We start from the raw sequence: 12,991 nt of genomic DNA on the forward strand, positions 1-12,991 counted from the left end.
GCTTTTCTCATCAGAAGCAGTTTATCTGGTTCCAATTTGGCTATTGCTCACTTACATGGGGCTGAGCATTCCTGCAAGATTTCCTTATTAATGACCATATTAAAAACATCTCGAGCCTGACCAGGAAGTGGCTTAGTGGACAGGATATTGGCCTGGGATGTTGAGAACTCAGTTTTGAAACCCTGAGGTTGCTGCCTTAAGCTTGGGCTCAGTGAGCTTGAGAATGGGGTTGCTGGCTTGAATGTGGGATCATTACATGACCCTGTGATCACTGGCTTGAGCCCAAAGTTCACAGCCTGAAGCCCAAAGTTCACAGCTTGAGCAAGGGGTCACTCACTTGACTGCAGTTCCCGGTCAAGGCACATATGAAAAAGCAATCAATGAACAACTAAAGTGCCACAACAAAAAATTGATGCTCCTCCTCTCTCTCCCTTCATGTCTGTTCGTCCCTCTCTCCCTCTCTCTCTCTCTCTCTCTCTGTTTCTCTCTTAAAAAAACAAAACAAAACAAAATAAAATAACAACAAAACAAAACAACTTGGTTGGACATGGCTCATAGGACAACCAAAAAATATTTATTAAGCCATTTACTTTTTGTTCTTATTCCTGGCACAGAGTTGGTATTTAAAAAATGCTTGCTGGTAAGTAAACATACATGAGAGCTCTAAATATTTCACATGACAATAAATATTTATATTTATAGAATCAGACAAAATCATCTGAAATAAACTCTAAAATTTCTTGAAAATTATTCTTCAAGTAAACAGAAACAAATTACATACAACCTCATGTGTGACAAGTCATAGAAGCCCCGCGTGGTACAGATGTTACTAAAAGTCACTGCCCGTTAACTAAACACAAGGGATTCTCAAAAATCAAACCCCACATTTTTTTGGAAGTACGTTTATTGAAGATGTATGTAGACATGATGATAAAGAAAGATATAAAATGACAATAAAACTTGAATAAAATTGGTCTCTCATTCATGTATTTAACTACCTAATTAACAAGCTCTAATGTTCAGCCAAACAGATGTGCTAAGTTTATCTCTATAATGGCCCATACTGCTTTTCCACAGTTGGATTCCCTACGCTGTTTTGGAATACTTTGAAGTTACTGATTAAAAAAAAATCATGATTAGTAAACAACTCTCACATATTGAACTTTTTTCTATTTTTAGCTGTCCTTGAACTTTTTTCAGAAATCTATCTAATGACACATGAAACGCCTCTTTATTCCTATTTAATCTTGTCTAGTTGCTCAATAAAGATGGTTATTCTGAAATAAAAGATGTATTTTTATTGAAGTTATATTTTTATTGGAAATTATTAATAATTCCAATTCCATTGCCTTTACATGGAGGCTATCATTGATTCTCTTTTTCATCGGGATTATGAGCCTTGTCTTGTTTTATGTTTAATCAAAGTGTAAAGATGTTCTGGATATCTTTTAATGAATTTACCTTTTTATTGTTAGTAAGTGAAAGAATAGCAGCATTTCAAAGATGAAGTAATCAGCATTATCCATTATTATAAATTGGTGCAAATGTACAATCAACCCAGGCTGTACAACTTATTTAAGGGCACAGTTGGGATAGGAAAGTGTAACATATTATAACTTTTGATATCTGCTGCATCTTTATAGAACTAGAAAACCATGCTAACCATATGGGTAATTTTATTTATCTTTTTGTCTTGGGTGTGCTCCAAAACTTACTGAAATTTGGCCGCCTGGAAGCAAAATCAGAAAGCCAATCCATAAGCTTGTCAACATCCTCAAAAATAAGGTTTCAACCACACAGAGACCTTATTTATGTTTCTCACCTGAGTTACGTGGCAAAATACACTAATCAAGACAGTCTAAATAACTTCTTGTTTGGTTTAGTGAGTTTCAGGTCATCTAGGAACGGACTTAATCTAATAAACACAGTGTTGCTGTTAAGTCTATGTTTAATTTAGTTAAATATTTAGCATTTATTTCTTCATTTAGTTGGTCATGATGCATTTATTAAACACCTAATATGTAGATGACACTGAACAATAAGCAAATGAACTATACAGATAAATAGGACATTACCTTGTGTTCAAAGGACTAAAGTGAAGACAAATAAAAAAAAAAGGCAATCATACTATACTTGATAAGTACAATAATAAATATATCTTCAGGAGCACAGAAGACGGTCCCTAATCCTAGCAAAGGCTTCTTGGAAAAAGTGAAATCAAAGCAGAAATTTAAACAGGCATAGGAATTTGCCATATGAAAGCAGAGGATGGGAATCAAATCGGTAATATATATATTTATATTTCAAGAATTGAAAAGAACAGAAGCAAAGGCAGAGAGGCATTACAGTCTTATCTTGTGTTTAAGGGACAGAATAATTTGGAGTAACTGGACAATGGAACATGGAACATGAGTGTTAAGAGATTAGAACTGATTGTACCCCGAACAACAGCTCCATGGTGAAATACTGTTCATGCTCTGAATAACTCAGACATTTAAACTGGAAGCATTGGGGAGCCAAGAAAATATTTGGAGAATGGAAATTATGTAATAAGCTCTCTCTATGATAATGGTAACTTGTATATATATGCAAGTATGTGGAGCATGTATTTTCAGGGGACAAAATGATTAAAGACCTTTTAAAAATTCTTATATTGCAATGAGAGATGAAGCCAGCCTCATTGGCAACAATCTAGGCCTTCTAGATGAGAAGAGATTTTCATTTCTGAAAATATTTAGAAGGTAGAATTTGCAAGACTTTGATTATGGTTGAAAATAATCTATAGAAGGAAAAAGAAAAAAAAAATCAAAATTGCTTTAAAAGTTTCAAGCCTGTATGTTTAAGTGATTGGTAATGCATCAGGTGGAATATAGAATATGAGAGGCTGCAAAGGTTGAAAAATGTAAAATAATTCCTTTTCTTGCATGTTGAAATTCGTGATGCCTCTATTATATCCTGAGAGTAGTCTAGTTAGCAGTTGGATACGCACAACTGAACTTCAGAAAGGGACTGTAGCTGTAGGAAGTATCTGCATATTGGTGATTATTAAAACCATGTACAGAAAAATTGGATGGAATGGGAAGTAGTAAGATGGAAACAGAGGTTAACCAAATCTAGCTATACCACCTTCTATTTCTAATCAATGCATGTATCTATCAACATCCTAATTCTCTCCCCTCATTTATTGACAACTTTGGTGCATGGCTCATTTTCTTTCTCTCTAGTCCAAGCTGACATCATTACATATGGTTCACCTAGTCTTCTAGATTCTCAATTTCTTAGTCACCTTTGAAAGTCCTTTTCCAACTCTTAACTTTAGGAATCTATTTCCACATACCTATAGCTTGTCCTCTACTATTCTATTTCAAAAATTTTAGTTTTAATTGTCTCATATCATAAATAAAAACTTCAAACTCTCTCCCACTGATGTTTCCACTAGTGTTCTTTAGCCTCATCCAGAGCTCCATTCTCACCTGACCTGTGAATGCTGAGGTTGGTTTGAAACTCCAGGCTTGCCTGGTCAAGGCACATACAGGAAGCAACTACTATGAGTTGGTGCTTTCAGCTCCTGCTCTACTCCTCTCTCTAAAAATCAATCAATAAAATAAAATATAAAAAGAACTCCATTCTCTTTCACTAATTTCCTGTTACTTTCCAGTCTTACTCTCAATGGCACTCTCATAATTGGCTCTGTAAATTTTTTATGCTCCATGTACCATAGAATCTACCACTACCTCATCAGTAATATAAAACCATTGCCTGATTATCCTTTCCTCATGTGCCTAACTCCTTATGGCTGAATCTAATTTGTTTTTATTTTCAATTTATTTATTGAACACTTATGTGACATGTTTATAAGCTATTTTATCTAAGAACTTTATTTTTTAACCATTTAATTCTCATAACAAAGTTACGAGGTGAGCACAATCAAGATGTTACCAATAGCACAAACTCACACCATCTTACAGGTTTGTGAGCACATTGAAAATTGTGCTGTTTCAATGACTCTTCTCTCTTTTTGAAATAATTCCTTTGAAGACATAAAATGCCGTGTTGTGAGAAAGACCAAAATGTCCCATGAAGAGAGACTATTAAAGAAAACTGAGGCTACCAACTTTCACCCAGCATCAACTATCAAACATGAGTTCAGCTTCCAGACTTTGAGCTGTCCAGCTGAGACCTCAGACATCACTGAGTAACGACAAGACATCTTCACTATGTCTTATCTTACCTTCTGGCTTACGGAGTTGGTACATTTTGGAGGAATTTGTTATGCAGCTATAGCCACTAAAACACTACCAATAACAAGCTTACTGCTAAATCCAGTGAACACCTTTCAAGTTCTATTTTACTTAATTATTTGAAAAGTTTAATACATGACTACACCCGCTATCTTTAAATTTTGGTTTTATTTGGTGTGTATTCCACTACATATACATGGTATTTTCTACTTTCTCATCACTCCTTTTCAGTTACCATTGAAAGCTCCTCTACTCATTCTTTTATTTAGTCCTCTGCCTTAGGGCATCTCTGAGCCAGTGGCCCTCAATTAGGAATATGCAGTATAGAACCAATACTCTGTGTAATCTTACTTATATGCTTCAATAATCTCCTACATGCTAATATCTTCTAAATATATATTTAGCCCAGACGTCTCTCATATGCTTCTAACAAATATATCAAACCACTTACGAGCATTAGAAATATCTCTTTGGATGTTTCATAGATACCTCAAACTCAGTGGGTACCAAAATAAATGTATCATCTTTCCCAACACACTTGCTCTTCCTGGGTTTGTTTTGTTTTTGTTTTTGTTCTTTGTTTTTATCTGTAAAAGATGTTGACATCTAATACACCTAATTTCCCAATCCAGAACCCTAGGATAAAAGTGCCCCATTTCCCTCCTTCAGTATTAGTCACCATACCACTATATAATTAATCAAGTTCTACTGATTCCAATTCATCGATACCTTTATTTTGATTCCCAACACCACCTTGCCTTTGCGGAAGCCACATAAACTCTTTACTTAGTTATTATAATGCTCTTATAATTTGACTCACTTTCCACATTGTCCCTTTTCAACTTATCCTACACATTATAATTAAAATATTTCTGTAGTGCAAATTCAAACATGCTTTTCCTTATTTAATACCTTTAAATAACACATCATTTCCCTAAGAATCAAGTTGAAACTCATGATAATAACAAATATATCTTCAAACTATGTGGATCTATTCTGCATAGTCTACCCTAATTTCTCTCTCATTTATTTGTATTAAATTCCATCCTAGCCTGTCTATGCAGTGGATCAGTGGATAGAGCATCACCCTGGGACACTGAGGACCCAGGTTCAAAATCCTGAGGTCACTTGGGCTGTTTCCAGATCTTCGCTATTGTGAACAATGCTGCCATAAACATGGGGGTGCATTTCTCCTTTTGGAACAGTTCTACGGTGTTCTTAGGGTATATTCCTAAAAGTAGGATAGCTGGGTCACAAGGCAGTTCGATTTTTAATTTTTTGAGGAATCTCCATACTGTTTTCCACAGAGGCTGCACCAGTCTGCATTCCCACCAACAGTGCAGGAGGGTTCCCTTTTCTCCACATCCTCGCCAGCACTTATTCTGTGTTGTTTTGTTGATGAGCGCCATTCTGACTGGTGTGAGGTGATATCTTGTTGTGGTTTTAATTTGCATTTCTCTAATGATTAGTGATGTTGAGCATTTTTTCATATGCCTATTGGCCATCTGTAACGAGTGGATTAAAAAGCTTTGGTACATATATACTATGGAAGACTACTCAGCCATAAGAAATGGTGACATCGGATTACTTACAATAACATGGATGGACCTTGATAACATTACACAGAGTGAAATAAGTAAATCAGAAAAAAACTAAGAACTATATGAATCCATACATAGATGGGACATAAAAATGAGACTCAGAGTCATGGACAAAAATGTAATGGTAAAGGAGGGTGGGGTGGAGGGGTGGGGAGGGGGCGAGGAAGGAGAGAGGGGGTGGGGGAAGGGGAGGGGCACAAAGGAAACCAGATAGAAGGTGACGGAAGACAATTTGACTTTGGGTGAGGGGTATGCAACATAATCAAATGTCAAAATAATCTGGAGATGTTTTCTCTAAACATATGTACCCTGATTTATCAATGTCACTTCATTAAAATTAATAAAAATAAGATAAAAAAAAACCCTGATGTTGCCGACTTGAGTTTACGCTCATCTGGCTTGAGTGAGGGGTCACTGGCTTGAATGTGGGATCATTAATATGACTTCATGGTCGCTGGCTTTAGCCCAACGGTCACTGGCTTGAAGCCCAAGGTTGCTGGCTTGAGCAAGAGGTCACTGGCTCAGCCAACCTTCCTCCCAGTCAAGGAACAGATAAGAAAGCAATCAATGAACAACTAAGTAAGGTGCTACAACTATGAGTTGCTGTTTCTCATCTCTCTCCCTTCCTGTTTTTCTGTTTCTCTTTTTAAAAGGAAAAAAACATCCATCCTATCCATATCCATCTCCTTTTCCCCATCCTCTACTTCAACAAGCTCTTTAAATAGTTAATTAATTTTATCTCTGTTTATGTAGTCCAGTTAAAAGCCTTATTTGCCACATTAAGATATAGTGAGCTTTCCAATCTCTGTGTTTTCATAACAGTCTGTGCTTATGTTTATCACACACTTTCTATTCATAATTATAATTGTTTGTTTATATGTTGTGTCCCACTAGACTTGTAGCTCAATGGTGACAAAAATGCTTTTGTTCACAATTATATACTCAGTGCCTAGCAAAGTTCTATCTTAAATAAACAGTGTGGATTAAATATCTACTGGATTGGTGATTAATGAATTGACTAAAATGTCTGTGGCAAATATAACTTAAGTCAGAGCTTTTGCTATGAAAAGGCAGAGGGAGAAGCATAGGAACAATGGTTTACAGGATAGATTAGAAGGGAGAAAGTGGAGATAAAGAGTCAAGACAAAATTTGTGATTAGTTAAGTGAGAATAGAAAAACTGAAATTTAATGGAAGATCCAATAGCAAGTGGGAATAAAAAAATAAGATGCTATTGAGAGTTATAAATATTAAGGCAAAGTTATCATATGTCTCCACTGTGACACATATTTCCCCTCTTTAATATATGTGACAAGTTTGTAAGAAACTATTAATTGCCTACTTTATTATTTTATTTTCCATGATGGCAGTAGTCTCAAGAAATTCAATAAATATTTTTTCTATTCTAAATTTGCAGTCATAGTATTAACTAATTTAAAGAGTAGGGCAGCTTGAATATGGAATACAAAACAAACCCATTCTTTAGAATGTAATAAAATTTTAAGTTAAACATTGTTAAATATTACAGATTAAAGTAAATGATAAACCTGACCAGGCAGTGGTGGGATAGAGCATTGGATTGGAATGCAGAGGACCCAGATTCTAAACCCTGAGGTCGCTGGTTTGAGTGCGAGCTTATCCAACTTGAGGTCACTGGCTTGAGTGTCGGATCACAGATATGACCCCTGAGACTATGGGTTGCTGGCTTGAAGCCTATGGTTGCTGGCTTGAGTCCAAGGTCACTGGCTTGAGCAAGGGGTCACTCACTCTGCTGCAGCCCCCCAGTCAGGGCACATATGAGAAAGTAATCAATGAATAACTAAGGAGACTTAGGAGCCGCAACAACGAATTGATGCTTCTCATTGCTCTCCCTCCCTTCCTTCCTGTCTGTCCATATCTGTCTCTCTCTCTCTCTCTGTCTTTGTCACACACATACACACAACAAAGTAAAAGATAAAATAAAAAATTTATTATTAGAATCTTAAATTAATTGAAGTGTTTTCACCCTGGCTGTTTTCCTCAGCAGTAGAGTGTTGGCCGGCATGTGAAGTCTCAGGTTTGATTCCTTGCCAGGGCACACAGAAGAAGCACCCATCTGCTTCTCCACCCCTCTCCCTCCTGTAGCCATGGCTAGAACAGTTCCAGCAAGTTGACCTCAGGAACTGAGGATGGCTTCATGGCCTCACCTCAGGTGCTGAAATAGCTTGGTTGCTAAGCAACAGAGCAGTTGCCATGATGGGCAGAACACATGCAGGAGTCTGTCTCTCTGCCTCCTTACCTCCTCGACTCTCACTTAAACAAACAAACAAAAAAAAAGAAGTCTTTTCACTGTCAATGAATATTTTTAACATATGAAATAATTTCTCTGAACAAAAAGTAAGTTCCAACATCTCTTACATATGTAAATAAACAGTATGTGTTCTGCTAGTAAGTAGTTTCATTCCAGTAAAACTATTTCCTAGAATGTCAGAGTTTAGGGAGGATTTGAGTTTTTTGTGAACCTTATCACTGACATTCATTTTTGGCTTTGTTGATGATATTGAATTTATATCAAAAGATAATGAACTTTTTTTTTGTTGGAAATCTGCCATGTTTCACATCCACTAGAAAAAAGTAGGAAATGTCCTGTTCTAAGCACTGCTGAGAAGACACTTTTCAACACTTACTGGTATCAGATACAGATACATCACATTCTTAACCAAAATTATGGCAATTGAAACATCACATTCCTTTCTCATATGAAAATGGATTTTCCCCTTACCTTGCTGTACAAAAGATCCATACACAAACCACATCGAGTTGTAGAGAGTAGTAGAAGTCATCGATCCCATTTGTAATCGTGGGGGATTAAGCCAATTCAAAAGGTAGACCAGAAGACCGACAAGAAGGACTGTACCAGCAATGCAAGCCCAGAGAGAGAGATCAAATGGTGCAAGACAGGCAAACATATCCACTGTCTTTTCAGCCCTTCGAAGTAGTACTCCCACTGAGTAGTCCATGTAGCGTGTTGTAAAGTCCACCACATTCTCACGATCTGGGGTGATGGTTAAAGCAGAAATTCCTATGTCGGCTCTCTGAGAAATTGAAAAAGAAAAGAACACAATAACAATGTGAAAAACAATTTGATTTGTGGCACATTGGCTTGCCCTGAGGACAAAAAAATATGCCTCAGGCAACATCTTAATTCTTTTTTATATAAACTGAAAAACACTGCAGAGACTTCTTAGAGCAGAATTTTGTGTGAAATTTGCATTTTTTACTGCAGACCTAGCCCCACCAGAGTCAAATTACCTTGTTCATATTATCAGTGAAATAAGCATGTGAAATCAGTAAAGACTATTTTAGACACAGATGACACCTGAAAGAAATTGTCCTTTTTTCTTGGGGTCATTTTATCAAAGTCTTCATTAACCCAGTAGCAAAGGTGAAACTTATTCTAAGGAATACTTCCTGAGAAAATGTTCCTTAGATATTCAATATATCCTTAACATATAAGTTATTAAGCAGTTTATTTTAAAAAAAACTCAACATAGCATTTTACACTTTGTTTAGATTTCTTTGTATCAAAATTTATATTACTGAGCTCCAATGATATTCGTTTGTTAGAGCTTTCACATAGCACTGGAGAATGTCATATATCAGAGGTTTCTAACATGATTTTATTTCTATCAATCTCAGGAATATTTCAATGAACAATTAAAGATTAAGAAGACAAATAATTCTTAGAGTTATCACTTTTTTTCTCAGTATATCCCCTTAGAGTGAGTGATAGCACTCAAAACTACAACATATGCTATGTTGTTTATTTAAAGTGTAGAGCAGAATTGCTTGAAAACACTAAAAATTGACTTTAAATTTAAATTCTATGACACAAGAAATATTTGAATATACAAAAGATGGCATCTTCTTTGAAACAATGATCTGTAGCTGTGACTAAAGCTGTGTGAAGCTTCTTCCAGACAAATGGAAACAATAGTCTATTTTTTGTTGAACATTTTCATTATTTTTCTTTTTTATTGTTTTATGAAACAATATAGAAACCAATTTTATTGCTTTCGGGGACACAAATAAATGAAAAATAACATGCCTAGTATAATGCTAAACCAACTTAGATAAATCTAATCTCTAAAGTAATGGTCACAAAAATATACTAGCTAAATTTAATATTTGTGTATGTGCATATATATGTACATATATAAATACATATTCAATTCCCACAGTTAATAAGTATAGAAGCTATATTAAAGATGTCTTTTTTTCTCCAAAGTTTGTGCTCGTAACACTTTACCATATTGCAAGAAATCATACATTTTCCAAATAATCCGTACTGTAGATAGTTAAGATAACTGGTTTAAGTATAATTTTTACCTTAAGAAAGACTGAAATCCTGCTTTTTAAAAATTATACTATATGAACCGATATATAGATGGGATATAAAAATGAGACTCAGAGACATGGACAAGAATATGATGGTAACAGAGGGTGGGGTGGAGGGGTGAGGAGGGGGCAAGGAAGGAGAGGGAGTGGGTAGGGGGAGGGGAGGGGCACAAAGGAAACCAGATAGAAGGTGACAGAAGACAATTTGACTTTGGGTGAGGGGTATACAGCACAATCAAATGTCAAAAGAATCTGGAAATGTTTTCTCGGAACATATGTACCATGATTTATCAATGTCACTGCATTAAAATTAATAAAAATAAAATAAAAAATAAAATAAAAATTATACTATTTACATTACAACAATTATATTAATATAAGTACCACAAGTTTAGAATTAAATGAGAAGTATTAAGTTTAATAATTACTATATGAAAATTAACTTTCAAAGAAATAATTAATTACTGCTTTTAAACTGATGTATTTATTATTCATAGCTAGATATTAGGAATTGGGTCTTTTCAAATGGAAACTCTCACCGGGATCCTTAGCACTCCAGCTCTGTCTTTTCTGAGCTTCAGCTTATCTATTTATGAAATCAATGTAACTCTATTCAGTATGAATACTTTGAGCTCATTTATTTTAACCTAATGGTTAATAAATAACTCTCAAAGAGTCAACTAGGCTCTTCAAAGGTACATTTACTTATTCAGGACATTAAAATAGTATGAATCAGGCCTGAGCAGAAAGTGAAACAGTGGATAGAGTGTTGGACTGGGACGTGGGGGGCTCGGGTTCAAAACCCCAATGTCGCTGACTTGAGCATGGGTGGGCTTATCTGGTTTTTGAGCCCAAGAGTCAATGGCTTGAGCAAGGGGTCACTTGTAGTCCCCCAGTCAAGGCACATATGAGAAAGCAATCAATGAACAACTAAGGTGCTGAAACAAAGAATTGATGCTTCTCATCTCTCTCCGTTCCTATTTGTCTGTCCCTCTCTCTGTCTCTGTCACACACACACACACACACACACACACACAATAAATAAATAAATTAATTAATTAATTACTATGGATCAGTAATTTGCTAGTTGATGACACCAGTGACCCAAAGCATTTTATGACTCAACTAAAATCTGAAAACTCCACCTAAGGAGATATTTACTGAGAACATGTTGATTGAGTACTTGCAAATGTTTATAAATACTTTACTGATAAATAATTAAATTTTTTACATGAAAATGATTATGAATTGGAGTTGTTATAAACTACTTCCCATAATAGACACTTGTAGTATCACAAAGTGATTTTCTATCATGGGCTAAAGAATAATATTTAGAAAATAATGTTATTTTTTATTCTTTTTGGAAATGGGAACTAACTGTATTGTATGTGCTAAAATAGATATTAGATATAATAATTTTCATATTGTTATGGACAGCTTCCTAAATTCTGGTTCACTTTCAGCACTTGCCAATTCTGTTTGCAAGGAGGGATTCCCAGTCCTGTGGAGCGCTTATCAGAATTATACAGGGTGAGGCAAAATATTGCTGAAAAGTACATGAGCAAAATCAAAGCATTGCAACTTGCCTCTAAAGTCCTACCCACTTTGGTGATAGCTCCTGAGTTAACACTCTAGGTATATTTTTTAAATTACTTATGAGTATTATTTACTGCATTATCACCCACCCAGGTTTCTCCACATATTTTTATGTGCTTTGTAAAAGGCATTCCTGAACTCAAAATACACGTGTAATCAGATATTCATCTTCTCATGAATAGTTCATGTTATCAGAAAAGAAAATGAACTGTTAATTTTTTTTACCACCTACAACACGTCTGATTAATAATACATTCTGATCAAACTCAGTGCTCTGTCAGAATAAATTTCTTTTTCTAATTTTGAATATGCCAATCTCTACGGCATCTTTTTTTTCATGTTTTGTACATATTATTTTTATAGTAACTCATATATCACCTCAGGAAAGTCAGGAAAGGCTTTCATTCCCCATAGGATACCATTCATTTGGACCTAGAAATTCTAACTTATTAAAAGTACCTATCATAAGCTTCAATTCTCTTAAAATTTGTTCCTCTATCATTCTCACCTTAATTTTTTTTTTTTTTTGCACAAAGTAACAGAAATTTAATTACTTAAGAGTTTTGGTGGCTCCGTGGTAGAGTGTCGGCCTGGCGTGCGGAAGTCCCGGGTTCGATTCCCGGCCAGGGCACACAGGAGAAGCGCCCATCTGCTTCTCCACCCCTCCCCCTCTCCTTCCTCTCTGTCTCTCTCTTCCCCTCCCGCAGCCAAGGCTCCGTTGGAGCAAAAGATGGCCCGGGTGCTGGGGATGGCTCTGTGGCCTCTGCCTCAGGCGCTAGAGTGGCTCTGGTCGAGACAGAGCGACGCCCGGGATGGGCAGAGCATCGCCCCCTGGTGGGCGTGCTGGGTGGATCCCGGTCGGGCGCATGCGGGAGTCTGTCTGACTGCCTCCCCGTTTCCGGCTTCAAAAAAAAAAAAAAAAAAAAAATATATATATATATAAAAAGAGTTTTGGCAACATTTAACAAGCATTATGTCTATCTATGCTTATTGAACTTCTTAAACTGTACATACTCTGTTGCTCTGCACAAGGATAAACTGTTCATAGACTTTTAAAATTCTTGACAGCTTTTTTAAAAAATATTTTGTTTCTTGGTCTTCAAATAAGTTTTAGTGTAAAAATTCCAGGTTTGCCTGAGGAAAAGTAGGCATTAAAGAAATGCTAAAGGGGGAAGAT

At 35.9% G+C, this 12,991-nt stretch overlaps 1 protein-coding gene across 2 annotated transcripts in view; it reads right to left on the minus strand.

Moving 5' to 3' along the window:
• The window catches only part of GRID2 (glutamate ionotropic receptor delta type subunit 2), a 1,655,975-nt gene that overhangs the window by 347,830 nt on the left and 1,295,154 nt on the right, over positions 1-12,991 (minus strand). For both annotated transcript variants that reach the window (XM_066279539.1, XM_066279540.1), the window contains one exon: positions 8,603-8,915. In XM_066279539.1, the coding sequence (XP_066135636.1) occupies positions 8,603-8,915 (313 nt within the window). The remainder of the gene's footprint in view (positions 1-8,602; positions 8,916-12,991) is intronic.

Source organism: Saccopteryx bilineata, chromosome 5, assembly GCF_036850765.1.
Source record: "Saccopteryx bilineata isolate mSacBil1 chromosome 5, mSacBil1_pri_phased_curated, whole genome shotgun sequence".
NCBI lineage: Eukaryota > Metazoa > Chordata > Mammalia > Chiroptera > Emballonuridae > Saccopteryx > Saccopteryx bilineata.